The 16447-nt window shown below is 46.8% G+C and overlaps 2 protein-coding genes across 3 annotated transcripts in view; one reads left to right on the top strand and one right to left on the bottom strand.

The window, feature by feature from the left end:
• LOC143863984 (protein ABSCISIC ACID-INSENSITIVE 5-like) overlaps positions 1-16204 on the top strand; it is a 51816-nt gene extending 35612 nt beyond the window's left edge. For both annotated transcript variants that reach the window (XM_077374793.1, XM_077374794.1), the window contains 3 exons: positions 14910-14981; positions 15234-15263; positions 15852-16204. In XM_077374793.1, coding sequence (XP_077230908.1) covers positions 14910-14981; positions 15234-15263; positions 15852-15938 — 189 coding nt within the window. In that variant the 3' untranslated portion in view covers positions 15939-16204. The remainder of the gene's footprint in view (positions 1-14909; positions 14982-15233; positions 15264-15851) is intronic.
• On the bottom strand, positions 63-1717 carry LOC143863951 (uncharacterized). Its single transcript, XM_077374752.1, has 2 exons — positions 772-1717; positions 63-682 (listed from the first exon to the last, which is right to left on the bottom strand). The coding sequence occupies exons 1-2, from the start codon at positions 1210-1212 to the stop codon at positions 218-220; spliced, it is 906 nt and encodes a 301-aa protein (XP_077230867.1). The 5' UTR covers positions 1213-1717; the 3' UTR covers positions 63-217.
• Positions 16205-16447: the final 243 nt, after the last annotated feature.

The raw sequence follows: 16447 nt of genomic DNA, 5'->3' as shown, positions 1-16447 counted from the left end.
GGCCTCATTCACAGGTTATCAAAATAAAAAGACAAAGTCAAGCAAATCACTCAGTTGAGAAGTATCAGAGACAGACAAATGTGATTTCATTGATCAGAATATGTGGGGCCTCGAGGGCCATTACAAAATTCACTTTAAACATGCTGGTAAAAGCTGTAGGGTCTCAAGGACCATTACAAAAAGAGGTCAAAACAAAAACAAAAAAAAAATAAAAAATCTAAGCATCTGGAAGAGAGGTGATGTCAGCAGGAGTATCAGCAGGAGTATCTGGCTCCTCATCAGTAATCTTCGGCCTGGCAGGGAGAGTCATGTTCTGCATCAATAGATTTGGATTGCAGGCCTGGAGCTCCTGGAGGCAGTCGTAGTATCCAAGACTGTAAGCCTCGCTCGACAGGCTGAAAAGTTCAGCCTCCTTTGCCTCTGTGGCCTCTTTCACTGCCTTCTCCTGCCTGTCAGTAGCTCTTCCTCTTTGAGCCTCCATGGCTTCAGCAGCCTTGGCCAGTTTCCTCTTCTCTGCGGCCAGATCTTCTTTTAACAACCTCCTCTCCTCCTCTATTCGCCCGATGCTCGTTTGAAGCTCCTGCACCTCAGCGGCCAACTTTCCGTTCACCTCTTCAGATGCAGTAATGGCTTGGGAGAAGCTCTTACTCTTCTCCTTGAGGTCATTATAGTATAGCAAGATCTGAAGAAAGAACAGAAAGAAACCGGCATCAGTATGATGAAAGGAAGAAATGGGCAGAAAGTTAGCAAATCGAAGCACTACTTCCTTACCTGGTAAGCGGAGGACAACACAGCCTCCTCTCCTGTAGCTGGCGGCTCGTAAAGGACCTGTTGCTTGTCCTTCTGCAGCAAACACTTGCTCATAAGCTCTGCTGCTACCCGGCTCTCGCCTAAGGCAGTGTCATCCTTCAGAACGGCCCAATTGGGTCGAAAGACGTGCTCACTAATCCCCGTAGGAGGACGAGCCCCAGAACCGGCTCCGGTAGAAGCACCACCGGACTTAGAAGAGCCACCGCCCTGAGCAAAGGGGCCTATTAGCTTCACCTTAGTCTTGGGCCTCTGGGATGGGGGAGGAGTGCCCTGTGACGGGGCCGGACTCCCCAGCACAGTCGCCTTTCTCTTCTGGCGCTCCTGTTGCGCCTGTTGAGCACCTTCTTGTGCCCGCGGTTGAGCTCCCTGCCTGATTTTCTCGACGGTTGATTGTTTCTTCATCTCTGCAAGACAAATGAGCAGCCAACGGTCAGAAGCAAGTATATAAAAAATAAACAGATTGCATAGACAAGTCTAGCTACATACGTTCTGGAGTCGCGGCACTCACGCCCAGCCCGACCAGAATCGCCTCTTCAGAAAACTCCTTACAACGGATGAGGCCCGATTGCTCGATCTCCTTCCGCATCAAGGCGAATGTTATCCTGTCCTCACCTTCGAGGAGCGGCTTTCGACTCAGTTTTGAGGTATCTGGAGTGTCCCACACTAGAGGGACGGACCAGGGCTCACTGGCCTCCTGATCCACAACATAGAAGAATCTATTCTTCCACGAGTGAATCGACGAAGGAATGCCAGTGATTATCTTCCGTTCAGGGCGCTGGCTAATGTAGATCCAGCCCCCTTCTTTATGCTTCTTCAGGTGTGCACAAGCACGGAACAGTGACAAAGTCACACTCCTCTCTAACCGACCGTGGACGAGGTATAAAAACCCAACTAATAATCTCCATGAGTTCGGAGCTACCTGGGCCGGGGCTAGTCCGTAGTATCGTAGCACCGCTGAGAAAAAGGGGTGCAACGGAAATCGGAGTCCTGCCCTCAGTGACTCCTCATAAATACAGAGATCCTGGCTCTCGTTGCAGGCTCTGTCTCCCTCTATAGCTGCCCTCAGTTCAAATCTCGGGGGCACACAGTATTTATCCCTGATATCTCCCAGCATAGACCTGGTGAGGTAGTTCTCCTCGACTAGAGCTCGCAAGTTGTATTTTGGATCGGCATCCATCCGCGCTCTAGCGATCACCTCCACCGCCCGGCCAGGAAGGAATGTTGTGGACGCTTCATTAACGTCGCTCTCAACACTCCCTCCTGCTTGCGGGAGACTGCCAGTCAAGGGTGGAGTGGCATTCAGATCTAAGAACACTTCATCCCTATCCCCTCCGTCGTCACTATCTACAAGGTCTATCCTATCAGACGGACTAGCCACTACAGGCTCCTGAGGCATCCTAAACTCCGAAATACTGCTAGTGGAGGACCCCGTACCGGACTCGGAATTGGAAGTACTACCAGACATAGTAAAAGGAAGGGCTGAGAGGAATACCGGTGAGTGGAGCTCTAAAAGATCTTGGAACGCGACTGCGAGCTACGAGCTGCGAACTGCGATCTGCAATCTGTGGACTGCGAGCTGCGAACTGAGAAGTGGAAACTCCCAGAGCAAGAAGAGAAAAAAAGATGAAAAGTAAAAAGTAAAAAGTGAAGGGGGTAAACCTCCTTATATAGTTTTTCAGAGGCGGTGGGGCAATAAATGCGATGCACGCATCTCGAGGCCATCCGGATTGCGCCACGTGTCCCCTATTTATGACGGACACATTCTCCCACCATCAATACGATCAAGCACGCGCGTAAACATTCACGTCCCAAAGATGGATCTCTGCACTCCGCACTCCGCACTCCCAACTCGGCATTCAGTCCGGAAAAAACCGTACTGGATATAACGCGTTCTCACAAGACGACAAAAATCAGTCCGGTCCGCACCGAACTGGCCGCTAGAAGACAAAATTCAGTCCGGAAAAACCGTACTGGATATAACGCGTTCTCACAAGATGACAAAAATCAGTCCGGTCCGCACCGAACTGGCCGCTAGAAGACAAAATTCAGTCCGGAAAAAACCGTACTGGATATAACGGTTCTCACAAGACGACAAAAATCAGTCCGGTCCGCACCGAACTGGCCGCTAGAAGACAAAATTCAGTCCGGAAAAAACCGTACTGGATATAACGCGTTCTATGAAGCATCAGAACCCAGTCCGGTTGAAGCCGTACTCCGGACTCCCAACTCCGGACTCCGAACTGCAAACTCCGGACTGAATATAATGTATTCCGTAAAGCGCCAGGAGCCAGTCCGGTTGAAGCCGTAATCCGGACTGCGAACTCCCAACTCCGGACGCCGGACTGCGAACTCCGGACTGGATATAATGACTCTGTAATGCGCCAGGAGCCAGTCCGGTTGAAGCCGTACTCCGGACTGCGAACTCTGAACTCCCAACTCCGGACGCCGGACTGCGAACTCCGGACTGGATATAATGTACTCTGTAATGCGCCAGGAGCCAGTCCGGTTGAAGCCGTACACCGGACTGCGAACTCCGAACTCCGTACTCCGGACTCCGAACTCCGGACTCCGTGCTAAATTCTTCGATTCACCCCCGAACAACGTCTCCCCATCCAGAAAAACGAGTGATCACACTTTCCCAAGTCCTTCAATGACTTGGAAAACTGGGGGGCAACTGATGGGGTGTGAAAACACCAGCCTTTCACAGGCTGCCACCTGTCCCAGGGTAGGTGAGACCCAGCCTCTCACAGGCTGCCACCTGTCCCAGAGTAGGTGAGACCCAGCCTCTCACAGGCTGCCACCTGTCCCAGAGTAGGTGAGACCCAGCCTCTCACAGGCTGCCACCTGTCCCAGAGTAGGTGAGACCCAGCCTCTCACAGGCTGCCACCTGTTCAGAGTAGGTGAGATCCAGCCTCTCACAGGCCGCCACCTGTCCTGGACACCTGTCCAGGACACCTCAACAGATTTTCCTTATAAATAGGGGACTAAAGCTCAGACTAATGGGTAATGCGAAAATCCCTTCTCTCCCTAAACTCTTAAGACATCTCCCCTTCACTCCTGCTCATACTGACTTGAGTGTCGAAGGGCCTGTCCGGAGTAAAACCCGGTCTGGTCTTCTGACCTCGCTTGCCTTGTGCAGGACTAAGCACTCACCACAGGACTCATACTCAACCTCCCTCGTCACTCGCTCTCAGTTCTTACGCCACTGCTGTACCTGTTACCGATTTTAGGTCTAACATCCGCCAATCGCAAAGCCTCCTAGAACGGCAAGTTTCCTAAACTGTCGAGGACTCTAGATCTGTATAATTATAAAGGGACCAAACTCTAAGGTACACACAACATAACAACTCACCCACTACCCTCTTACTTCCTTCCATAGCTCTTCCTGTCGTTGCTCAATTCCACTGTTGGTGCGCATCCTGACTTCAGCATCAGAGGGTCCCTCGGAGTCCAAACTCCGAGCCATTTGAAGAGTTCTTTGTGCACCCAGGTTTCAAGATCGGAAAGGAATTCAAACGGATCATGGCCAAGACATAGGTGTATCAGTTTTGAAGCGGATCCATTGACACCCCTACTCAATCCTCCTCTTAGAATTAAAATGAGGGATTTATTATTCTGAATTGACATGCTTTCGTCTTTAACCTTCATTGGATTCCACGACCAAATAGCCTAAAGCCATATCTTTCTCTCAATAACGTCTCCTATTTTCAGTCTATTTGATTCCTCTAGCTAAGACTGCAATCTTCTAATTGTTGGAACAAAAGAGAAATAAACAAGATAGAAGAAGAAGAGCAAGAATACTCTTTTGAATTTTATTTCTTAATTGTATCAAATAACCAAAACAAGCCTTTTTTAAATAGACTTTCACGTCACAATATCTACTCAAAAAACAACATAAGTGTTAGGCTCGAAATCGGTTAACAGATATGACAGTGACGTAAGAACCGAGCTGGAGGGCTCGAGGAGGTGAAATGGAGGTTAGAGTCCTGATTAACTGTGTCCTGCATAGAAGCAAACGAGGTCAGAATGGCCGACCCGGAGTGTACTCCGGACAGACCCTTCGACACTCAAGTCAGTAAGAGCCGGGGTGAAGGGGTGGTTTTTAGAGTGGTGGGTAAGAATTCAATACCCTGATTTATGAGCTTTGGAAGCCTTTTTATAAGGAAAGTTTGGGGTAGGTGGGGAGTTAATGCCCCAAAGCAGGTGTCGACCAGCTATAGGTTCAGGTTCACCTACTCCGAGGGAATTACCAAACTATCCCTGCTGACGTGGGTTCTGCAATGGGCCCTCCTCTAGCCACGTGTTGGAAGCTAACAGGCTGCTGCGTTTTCGCACCCCATCAGTTTCCCCCCAGTTCTCCAAGTTATTATGGTGACTTGGGGAAATGTGGTAGAGTACATTTCTGATTGGAAGTGGTGGAGGCTTGGCCTGTGGCAGTCCCGAATCTGAAGCAGTCCGGAATCTGGAGCAGTCCGGGAATTGAGGCAGCCCGGATTCTGGAGCAGTCCGGAAATGGAGGCAGTCCGGAATCTGGGGCAGTCCGGAATTTGGGGCAGTCCGGAAATTGGAGCAGTCCGGATTCTGGGGGCAGTCCGGCTTCTGGGGCAGTCCGGCTTCTGGGGCAGCCCGGCTTCTGGGGCAGTCCGGATTCTGGAGCAGTCCGGAAATGGAGGCAGTCCGGATTTTGGAGCAGTCCAGATTCTGGGGCAGTTCGGAAATTGAGCCAGACCGGCTTCTGGGGCAGTCCGGATCTTTGTCAGTCCGGAAATTGGAGCAGTCCGGATTCTGGGGGCAGTCCGGAAATTGGAGCAGTCCGGCTTCTGGGGCAGTTCGGATTCTAGAGCAGTTCGGAAATTGGAGCAGTCCGGATTCTGGAGCAGTCCAGAAATGGAGGCAGTCCGGATTTTGGAGCAGTCCAGATTCTGGGGGCAGTCTGAATTCTGGCGCAGTCCGGAAATGGAGGCAATCCGGATTTTGGAGCAGTCCGAATTCTAGGGCAGTTCGGAAATTGAGCCAGTCCGGCTTTTGGGGCAGTCCGGATCTTTGTCAGTCCGGCTTGGGCCGGACTGCTTTTTGTCGTTTAGCGAGACGCGTCATATCCAGTCCGGCTTGGGCCGGACTGCTTTTTGTCGTTTTGCGGAACGCGTCATATCCAGTCCTGCTTGGGCCGGACTGCTTTTTGTCGTTTCGCGACCGAGCCCGGCTTGGGCCGGACTGCTTTTTGTCGTTTTGCGAAACGCGTCATATCCAGTCCGGCTTGGGCCGGACTGCTTTTTGTCGTTTTGCGAAACGCGTCATATCCAGTCCGGCTTGGGCCGGACTGCTTTTTGTCGTTTAGCGAGACGCGTCATATCCAGTCCGCTTTTTGGCGTTTAGCGAGATGCGTCATATCCAGTCCGGCTTGGGCCGGACCGCTTTTTGTCGTTTTGCGACCCAGTCCGGCTGGGCCGGACTGCTTTTTGTCGTTTTGCGAAACGCGTCATATCCAGTCCGGCTTGGGCCGGACTGCTTTTTGTCGTTTTGCAGAACGCGTCATATCCAGTCCGGCTTGGGCTGGACTACTTTTTCAGTCCGGCTTGAGCCGGACTGCCTTTCTCCGCACGAGCACTTGTATGACTCCCCTTGGTCTGTTACAAAGGAGGTCTTCGGGATATCTGACTCATACATTCTGATCTGGTTATATCCGGAGAAGGCGTCCATGAAGCTCAGTAACTCGTGACCTGCAGTGGCGTCGATGAGCTGATCGATCTTTGGGAGTGGGTAGCTGTCCTTGGGACAGGCTTTATTCAGATCAGTGAAGTCGACGCAGGTTCTCCATTTCCCATTTGCCTTTTTTTACTAGGACTACGTTTGCCAACTAGTCCGGGTATTGGATCTCTCGAATGAAGTCGGCTTTCAGGAGCCTCTCCACTTCTTCTTTGATCGCCCGCTGCCTCTCGAGAGCGAAGTATCTTCTTTTCTGCTTTACTGGCCTGCAGGTTGGGTCAACACCTAGCCTGTGCGTACTGACCTCCGGATTAATACCGGGCATGTCTGCGGAGGTCCAAGCAAAGACATCTGCGTTGTTCTGAAGAAATTGGGTGAGGCTGCGCCGGGTGCCGTCGTCTAGAGAGGAGCCGATCTTAACGACCTTTTCATCATCACCTCTGCACAGGGGGATGGGGATAAGGTCTTCTGCGGGTTGAGATCCCTGAGCTTCGCTCCTCATGTCGAGTAGCTCAATCGGAAATGACTCTGTCGCGTTTTTGCTTTTCAGTGCCATTGCATAACACTCCCTAGACTGCGGCTGGCCCCCCCTTACTTCTCCAACGCCATTGGGCGTAATAAACTTCATCTTTTGGTGATAAGTAGATGCGACAGCGCGGATCTGGTTCTGGCCTGGCCGTCCTAAAATAGCATTATAGACCGAAGTGGCCCTCACTACTAGGAAGTTGACCATGGCGAAGGCTTGGCAGGGTGACTCTCCGACGAGGACAGGAAGTTCGATCTGTCCCTCAACCTTGACTACCTCTCCCGAGAAGCCGAAGAGATCTGAGTTTGCCGACCTTAAGCGGTCGTCACCTATTATCATCCTTTCGAAGGCGTGATAGTACAGGATGTCGGCTGAACTCCCATTGTCTACCAGGATTTTCTTCAACTCCCAGTTCGCGACGAGCATGGTTAGGACTAGGGCGTCGTCATGTGGTAATATCAGGCCGTCGAGGTCTGCGTCTGAGAAGGAGATCTCATTCTCCGTCTTCATCTTCTTGTCGCATGCGTGCACGGCATTGACTCGGCGTGCGTAAGCTTTTCGTGCAGCGGATTAGGTGCCACCAGCTGCCGGACCGCCCATGATTGTGCCGATGACTCCCCTTGGTTGGGAGCGGGGTACTTCTGGTTGTGGACTAGGCGGTGGAGGAGACTGTCTTCGGGCTGGGGGCGGTTGAGACCGCTGAGGACTCCGGCCCTGGGGACCTCTCTCCTTGGGTTCGTTCCTGTGGGTTTCACCTCGGACATACTTTTTCAAATAGCCCCGGCTGATCAATTGCTCGATCTCCTCCTTCAGCTGCCAGCAGTCGTCCGTGTCGTGGCCGTGGTCCCTGTGGAAACGACAGTATTTTGACTTGTCTCTCCTGTTCCCCTTGGAGATCATTGGGGTTGGCCACTTTATGAACTCCTCTCTGCTGATAGCAGCTAGTATGTGCCTTCGGGATGTGTTGAGAGGGGTGAAGTTTTCCTCCCTTCTTTGGGGGGACTTGTCTGTTCTGACAACCTTGTCATCCCTACGCGGCTTAGCAGGGTGCTTGTCTCGGTTCATATCATCAGAGGCCCTCCTCCGATTCGAGTCCAGAGCTGCCAAAGTCTCTTCTACCGAAATATATTCCTCCGCCCCAGCCATTAGGTCCGCTAGGGAGAGTGGATTCCGGCGGGCCACTGCTCGGGGGAAATCATTAGATCTAGCACCTGCGAGAAGTGCGTTTGTAGCGGCCAAGGGGTCTAGATTTGGCACTTGAAGCGCCTCCCTGTTGAATCGGCTGACGAAGGCTTTGAGAGGTTCATTATCCTCCTGCCGCAAGGCCATTAAGGATGCTGTTGTTTTCCTTGGCCTGCGGCTGCTCATGAAGTGGCGGACCAAGTCTTCCCCGAAGTCATCGAAGCTGCTGATGGAGTTCGGTCTGATCCTTGAGTACCAGTCCCTTGCTGCACCTGCCAGGGTCGTCGGGAATGCTCTGTAAAGGAAGCCATTTGACGCACCGTGGAGGAGCATCATTGTTCGGAACGTCTCCAAGTGGTCCACGGGGTCAGTGGTCCCATCATACTGCGGAATAGTTGGCATTTTAAATCCCCTGGGTGCTGGGGCGGCCATGACGTCGTCGGTGAATGGCGTTATGCTCGTGAACGCCCTAGAAACAGGCCGGCTTTGATCTTTAGCCACCTCTTCAATTCTGTGGTCCATCTCTTCTATTTTCCGCAGCACCGGGTCAACTCTACGGTCCGGGGACCTGTTTCTTTCCGCAAATGGGCTCGCCGCGGAGTCGGAGTGGCTTTCCGGACTTCTACGACGGGACCGGGATTTTGCTTGTGGCACGCGCTCTTCATGAGCTCGGTGCCTTTGCGGTGAGCGAGACCGCGACCTTCGACGGTGGTGCGGCTCTGTCTGTGCGTGCCTGGCCGCGGGGTGACGGACTTGTCTGGTGGAGTGGTGAGTTTGGTCCTCACCATGGCGCGACGACTCTCCCCTGTGGAAATCTGGCCTCTCGGGGACAGGTCGTGGAGCTTCCGGAGGAGGTTGGGGGGGCGCCTGGAGTAACTGCTAGTACTGCCCAACGAGAGCTGTCATTTGCCGAAAGAGGGCTTGAACTTGCTCTGGAGTGGGCATGGGGTTGAGGTGTTCCGAATGAGGCTGGCTCTGTTCGGCCGTAGCAGAAGCTGCCACCACCAGCGAGGCGAGTCGCTCACTCCGAGTCCTGCCGGGTAGCACGGCTCGGGTAGTCGTGCGGTTGGCACCCGCGCACTCTTGCGCCCTGCCATTTTTGTAAAGTGATTGGAACCGCCTTTAGTTCTGGGGTCCCACGGATGGCGCCAATCTGTTAGGCCCGAAATCGGTTAACAGATATGACAGTGACGTAAGAGCCGAGCTGGAGGGCTCGAGGAGGTGAAATGGAGGTTAGAGTCCTGATTAACTGTGTCCTGCACAGAAGCAAACGAGGTCAGAATGGCCGACCCGGAGTGTACTCCGGACAGACCCTTCGACACTCAAGTCAGTAAGAGCCGGGGTGAAGGGGTGGTTTTTAGAGTGGTGGGTAAGAATTCAATACCCTGATTTATGAGCTTTGGAAGCCTTTTTGTAAGGAAAGTTTGGGGTAGGTGGGGAGTTAATGCCCCAAAGCAGGTGTCGACCAGCTATAGGTTCAGGTTCACCTACTCCGAGGGAATTACCAAACTATCCCTGCTGACGTGGGTTCTGCAGTGGGCCCTCCTCTATCCACGTGTTGGAAGCTAACAGGCTGCTGCGTTTTCGCACCCCATCAATAAGTTTCTTGCTTTCCCATCCGAACTACACAACTCAATGATAAGTTCAATTTCCTATAAACTAGAAAAGCTTATACTTCATCACCCTATAAAATATATAAAATAGGTAGTAGATAATAACCTATTCTAACTCCACTAACAGATATAAAAAACGTAAAGACTCCCACTCATTCATGAACTCCTAGAAAAATTAAAGATAGACTTAGGTGGGTCCCACTAGGTTTGAATTAATAATTCCAACACTAATTTCTGCAATTTTTCTTCTATAAAAAATCCACCTCTGTTTAGAGTTTTGAGAATATATAGATATGGCCATAACGAGGATGAACTGTTCTTCAAGTAAAGAAGCTGCTAGAGTTTAACTAAGAAGAAGATAAACTTTTGAGAGAGGAAGGAGAGAAGGAGACTAAAATTATAATTCTTTTTCTTTCATTCCTTTTTTATTGTCATACATGGATATAAAATAAAAGACATGAGAACATTCTAGCTAGTCAAATGAAACAATTACTCTCTTAGACTTTCAAAACCGACTTTCCAACTCCCACTACAGTTCAACACATAGTATTTAATTGGTTTATATTTCCAACACTCCCCGTAAACCAAATTCCTTCCATCAATTATTCCAAGAGAAGTTTTGAACTTGTAAAACAGCTCGGCCTTCAACGGCTTGGTAAGAATATCCGCAACTTGATCTCCGGACTTGACATGAACCAATTCAACCTCTTTTTTCTTCACATGATCTCGAATTGAATGAAATCAAACATCTATATGCTTGCTTCTTTCATGATAAACCGGATTTTTTGCTAACTCAATTGCCGATCTATTGTCAATGCAAATCTTTGTAGCCGTAACTTGATGAAAATGAATTTCTTTGAGCAACCATCTTAGCCAAATAGCATGAGAAACACATGATGATGCCGCCACATACTCAGCCTCACAAGTAGAGAGAGATACAATAGGTTGCTTCTTGGATACCCATGTGAAAGGAGTATCACCAAAAAAGAAAACAAAACCAGTGGTGCTCTTCCATTCATCCATATCTCCACCCCAATCACTATCAACATAATCAATGAGCTGAAAATCATTTGATGGCACATAATGCAAACCATGAGTAATGGTACCTTTGATGTAACGAAGAATCCTTTTAGCGGCTTTGAGATGTGTCGACCTAGGATTCTCCATGTAACGGCTTACTAGTCGAACTTCATGCAAAATATCTGGTTTAGTGACGGTCAAATACCTTAAACTTCCAACCAAACTTTTGAATATAGTTGGGTCAACCATTGCACCTTCATCATTTTTGGATAGATTGAGCCCGCACTCCATCGGTGTATTGACCGTATTGCAATCTTCCATCTTGAATTTTTGGAGAACAGTTCTAGCATATCCTTCTTGTCAAATGAATATCCCTTTCTTGGATTGCTTTACTTCAAATCGTCAACGTACAAGTAAATAAGCAAGATATCACCATTAACTTTTTTCATATAGAGTGACGCCTCATATGGACATTGTGCATATCCATTTACTTTGAAGTAGGAATCAATTCGGGAATTCCAAGCTCGTGGTGCTTGCTTCAGTCCATACAAGGCCTTCTTCAAATGCAAGACTTTATCTTTTTCTTCTTTGACATACCCCATGGGTTGTTCTATATAAATCTCTTCCTCAAGATGTCCATTCAAGAATGCCGACTTGACATCCATTTGGCAAATCTTCCATGAATTTCGTGCGGCTATAGAAATTATCATTCAAACGGTCTCCATTCGAACAACGGGAGCAAACAATTCATTATAATCAATCCCTGCCTTTTGCTTGTAGCCTTTAGCTACCAACCTTGCTTTATATTTCTCTTCACCACTTGCATTTTTCTTGATTTTATATACCCACTTGACACCAATAACTTCATGATTTTTGGGAAGTGTAACAAGCTCCCATGTTTGATTCTTTTCGATGGCTCTAATCTCTTCATCCATAGCACTCTTCCACTTCTTTTCTTGGACAGCTTCTTCAAAAGTGAGTGGCTCACTATCAACAAGAAGGCAAAATAATTGCAAACTGTTGGATTCTTACCGCATCCATTCTATCATAAATGTCTTCAAGCATCCTTATGCGGGGTGGTGGTGAATCACTTGGACTTGCTTCGGAAGGTGATAAAGTCCTCGGCTCTTGAATTGGTGAAGATGGAGGTTCTTGTGCTTCGAGTGAAGATAGTGGTTGTTCCTCCATTCCTTTAATTATGCCAATTTTATTACTCCAATCCCATGTGCCTATTTCATCAAAATCAACATCTCTAGAAACATGAAGCTTGTAGTTAATAGGATCAAATAATTTATATGCTTTGGATTTGGAATCATATCCAATGAAAATAAACTTGGTACTTCTATCATCCAATTTTGTTCTCCCTTGAGCCGGAATATGTGCATAGGCAATGCTTCCGAACACCTTCAAATGAGAGACGCTTGGCCTCTTTCCGCTCCATGCTTCTTGAGGAGTGAAATCTTCCACAGCTTTTGTTGGACATCTATTTTGTACATAGACTGCACACTCCATCGCTTCAGCCCAAAATTCTTTTGGTAAATTTTTGCTTTTGAGCATGCTTTGAACCATGTCAAGGATGGTTCGATTTTTCCTTTCAGCCACCCCGTTTTGTTGGGGCGAATATGATATCCACGATCCGTCCTCAAGTTTTTGATTTGATACCCACTTTGCTTTTCAATGTAAGACTTGAATCTTTTGAATATATCAAACACTTCCGACTTTTCCTTCAAAAAAAACACCCAAGATTTTCTTGAGAAATCATCAATAAAAGTAAGAAAATAATGATGCTTACCAAAAGATTGGGGAGTGATAGGACTGCACACATCCGAATGTATCAACTCAAGTGGCCTCCTAGCATGATATGTGGCCTCTTTAGGAAAGCTATTTCTGGAGTGCTTTCCAAATACACATCCTTCACACAATTGATTGGGATGATCAATTTGTGGAAGCCCCCATATTTTTCTTGGATAGCAATTTGAGACCACCAAAGTTAAGGTGTCCAAATCTTAAGTGCCAAAGCCATACAGTGTCTTTCATACAAGCAACCAAGCCCTTTGCAACTTCATTCTTGATGTTTAACACAAACATTCGATTCTTTGACATATCAACTTTTGTGATCAAATGATTTTGTTGATTTCTCAATATTAGGCTTCGGTCCTTCATAAAAATATTATAACCCTTCTCAAGTAATTGTCCCAAGCTTAGAATATTTTTCTTCATATTCGGCACTTAATAGACATCATGAATAAATTGATGAGATCCATTCTTTAAACGGATTAAAATTTTACCTCTGCCTTTCACCGAAGTCTTTGAGTTGTCTCTAAAAGAAACTTGGCCTCTTAGTGATTCATCCAACTCACAAAGAGTTCTTTTCTTCCACACATGTGGTTGCTTGCACCGGTATCCAAATACCACGCATCTTGGTTGCCAATGTCTCCATCACATGATAACAATAGTACATCTTCATTTTCCTTTGCAAGGTTTGATTTTTCTTCAACTTGATCTTTGTACCAACAATCCGATGCATAATGGCCAAATTTTCCGTAATTATAACAACGATCTTTAGAAGTGTCATACCGTTGATTTCTTGCCATGCCTCCTCGGGAACGTCCTCCTCGACCTCGATAGTTAAATTTTTGAAAATTTTGTTGATCTTCTCCTCGACCTCCTCTTTGGCCTCGATCACGTCCGCGGCCTCTTCCACGGCCACGATTCCATCCTCGGCCACGACCTCTTTGGTTGTTGCTTCCTTTCGAGCTTTCTTCATCATCCTTAATGATGAGCTTTGTTTGAAGCACCTTTTCAATTGGCTCATTTTTCTTCATAAGCCGTTGGTCATGTGCTTGCAATGAACCCATAAATTCATTTATTGACATTTCCTCCAAATTTTTTGATTCTTCTATAGCTACAACAACATAATCAAACTTCGCGTCCAATGAACGTAGAATTTTTTCTACAACTCGCCCATCTTCAATTTTTTCACCATCTCTTCTTAATTGGTTTACAACGATAAGGACTCTTGTGAAATAATCTGAAATAGCTTCAGATTCCTTCATTCTAAGAGACTCAAAATCTCCTCGAAGAGTTTGGAGGCGAATTTTCTTCACCTTTTCTGCCACCTTTAAAAGCATTGTTGAGCATGTCCCATGCTTCGTTGGTGGTGGTGGCAGCCGCAACTTTCTCAAAAGTGCCTTCATCTAGAGCACGGTAGATGAGGTATAAGGCCGCTTTGTCTTTCTTCCTTAAGGTCTTCAAGGCCTCCTTTTGAGCATTTGTCAACACTGATTCATTTTCAGGTTCGGTGTAGCCATTCTCTACCACATCCACAGATCTTGGGAGCCAAGCAAAGCTTTCATTTGAATACACCAATTTTCATATTTTTTATCACTAAGTTGGGGAACCGGGGAATCGGAAGACATTGTTGTATTTTTTGCCATAGCTTTGATACCACAATGTTAGAGTTTAACTAAGAAGAAGATAAACTTTTGAGAGAGGAAGGAGATGAGGAGACTAAAATTATAATTCTTTTTCTCTCATTCCTTTTTTATTGCCATACATGGATATAAAATAAGAGACATGAGAACATTCTAGCTAGTCAAATGAAGCAATTACTCTCTTAGACTTTGAAAACCGACTTTCCAACTCCCACTACAGTCCCATACATAGTATTCAATTGGTTTATATTTCCAACATAAGCATCTTGGGTTTTGGACGTACGTCCAAAGCTTTACTGTGTTGGAAATAATTTCTCTTTTCCATTTCTTAGAAAAAGTAACTGAAGATATCAGAAGATTTCTTATTGGTCTTCCAAGTTGTGTTAGATAGTGTCCTTGACGTATACATGACTATTTTATTTTGTTAACTCCACATCCTTTTGTCTCTAGGGAAATAAAGTTAAATTTTTTACTTTGGAAAGATTTTCCAGGGAGAACATGATAAGTCAAATGCTAATTAAAAAACCCAATTGTCTGCGGAAAAAACTTTCCAAGAGTATATCATTAATTTTATTTTTCTTCTTTTACTTACATTTTTTTCATGGAAAATACATACAGGCACAGACAATGGAGTTGGAGGCAGAACGAAACGAACTCAAAGAGGAGAACGAACTTCTCAGGAAAGAAATTGTAAAATACCAAAAACAAGAACTCATTTTTATTGAAGGATGATATTTTCACCCCCCCTCAGTACGCATTCGTCCCCCTTTTAACTTGATTTGACGTCAAAGAAGGGTTAAAGTTGCCCACTGTTCATGTTATCAGGGGGCGAATGCGTACTGCAGAGGGGGAAATATCATCTCCACTTTTATTTCTGTTCTTATTAGTTTCCTTCAATTATTGTAGCTTACGTTCTTTCCTTGGTGTTTATAATTATAACAGGGAGAACTAGAGGCCGAACAACGTAAGAAGGTAATATTCAGGATTCGTTTTGATACCCATATTTTTTTATTGGGATTTGCTAGGGACCATCACACAAGCCATTTTACAGATGGGCAGTTGCATGTGAGAGCAGCCACCTCAGATGAATTAACTGAATAAGACAAAATCTGAGCTTACATGGCTGCTCTCACATGCAACAGCCCATCCGCGAATGCCTTCGGTGATGGTCCCTAGAAATGCCTATGTGCTCTCACATGCAACAGCCAACCCGAGGGAGCATTCCCTCAACCCTAACCTAACCCATCCCGAGCCTCGAGTCGGGAAGGGTCAAACCTAACCCAACCGTCTAACCATTTTTTTCCAAATCGGGTTGAGTAGGATTGGTCTAGGGCGAAAACAGAACATATATGAAAAAGTAACCCTAAGTTTTTGAAAATCACTATAAAATTATCGTATGAGTCAGGTTAGGTTGGGTTGGGTTGCCAAGGCCTCAATCCTAACCAAACCCAATTCGAGGAAAAGCTAACCCAACCCGAGCAAGAACTATGAGCTCGGACCAAGTTTCACTGTAACTATGTTTATTGAGTTCTTAAATTTGCATGCAATTTTTGTCCCCAGTTTCTAGTGGATGTGAAGCAGAAGATGTTGAAGGCAGCGAGGGAGGGCAAACCGTTGAGGAGAGCAAAGAGCTGTCCACCAAAATGATGGAGTCTTTGCCATTGCAGATGGAGTTTTTGGCATGCGATAAGCTAAAGCAACTGATCAGCTATTTTATAGGATGGAATCCTTTTATGTTATTTCATGCTGAAAGCAGACACATCGATAATCTAATTTGAATTGTTTTTTCCTTTTGTTTTCCGCATATATCAGAGTCTTTTTCAAAACAATTTCATATATGGGCTTTGGTTTTTGGTTTATAGTTATACAAAGGCTTTCAAGCCGAAAAATATCAATAAAATGATTGTTCTATCTCTTTCTTGTTGGCCCGAAAATATGAAGGGTTATATTTGTTAAATCTAAATTGTTGGGGATAAGCCTAGAAGAAGCAGAGAATGCTAGATTGGCTAGCCACCCAGGTGCTCGATTAAAGAGCCCCCTATATCACATATTTGTGCCTTCCTCTTGAAGTTGGTCGTCCTAAGAAGAGGGAGTGGGATCCCATCGTGGAAAGCGCGTGGATAGAAGAATCTCTACTTGGAAGCGAAACTTGGTAT

This window comes from Tasmannia lanceolata, unplaced genomic scaffold, assembly GCF_043159265.1.
Source record: "Tasmannia lanceolata isolate RefF3 unplaced genomic scaffold, GAP_Taslan_0.1 ptg000044l, whole genome shotgun sequence".
Classification (NCBI taxonomy): Eukaryota; Viridiplantae; Streptophyta; class Magnoliopsida; order Canellales; family Winteraceae; genus Tasmannia; species Tasmannia lanceolata.
The sequence above is the reverse complement of the archived record's forward strand: the minus strand, read 5'-3'. Positions and strand labels throughout refer to the sequence as shown.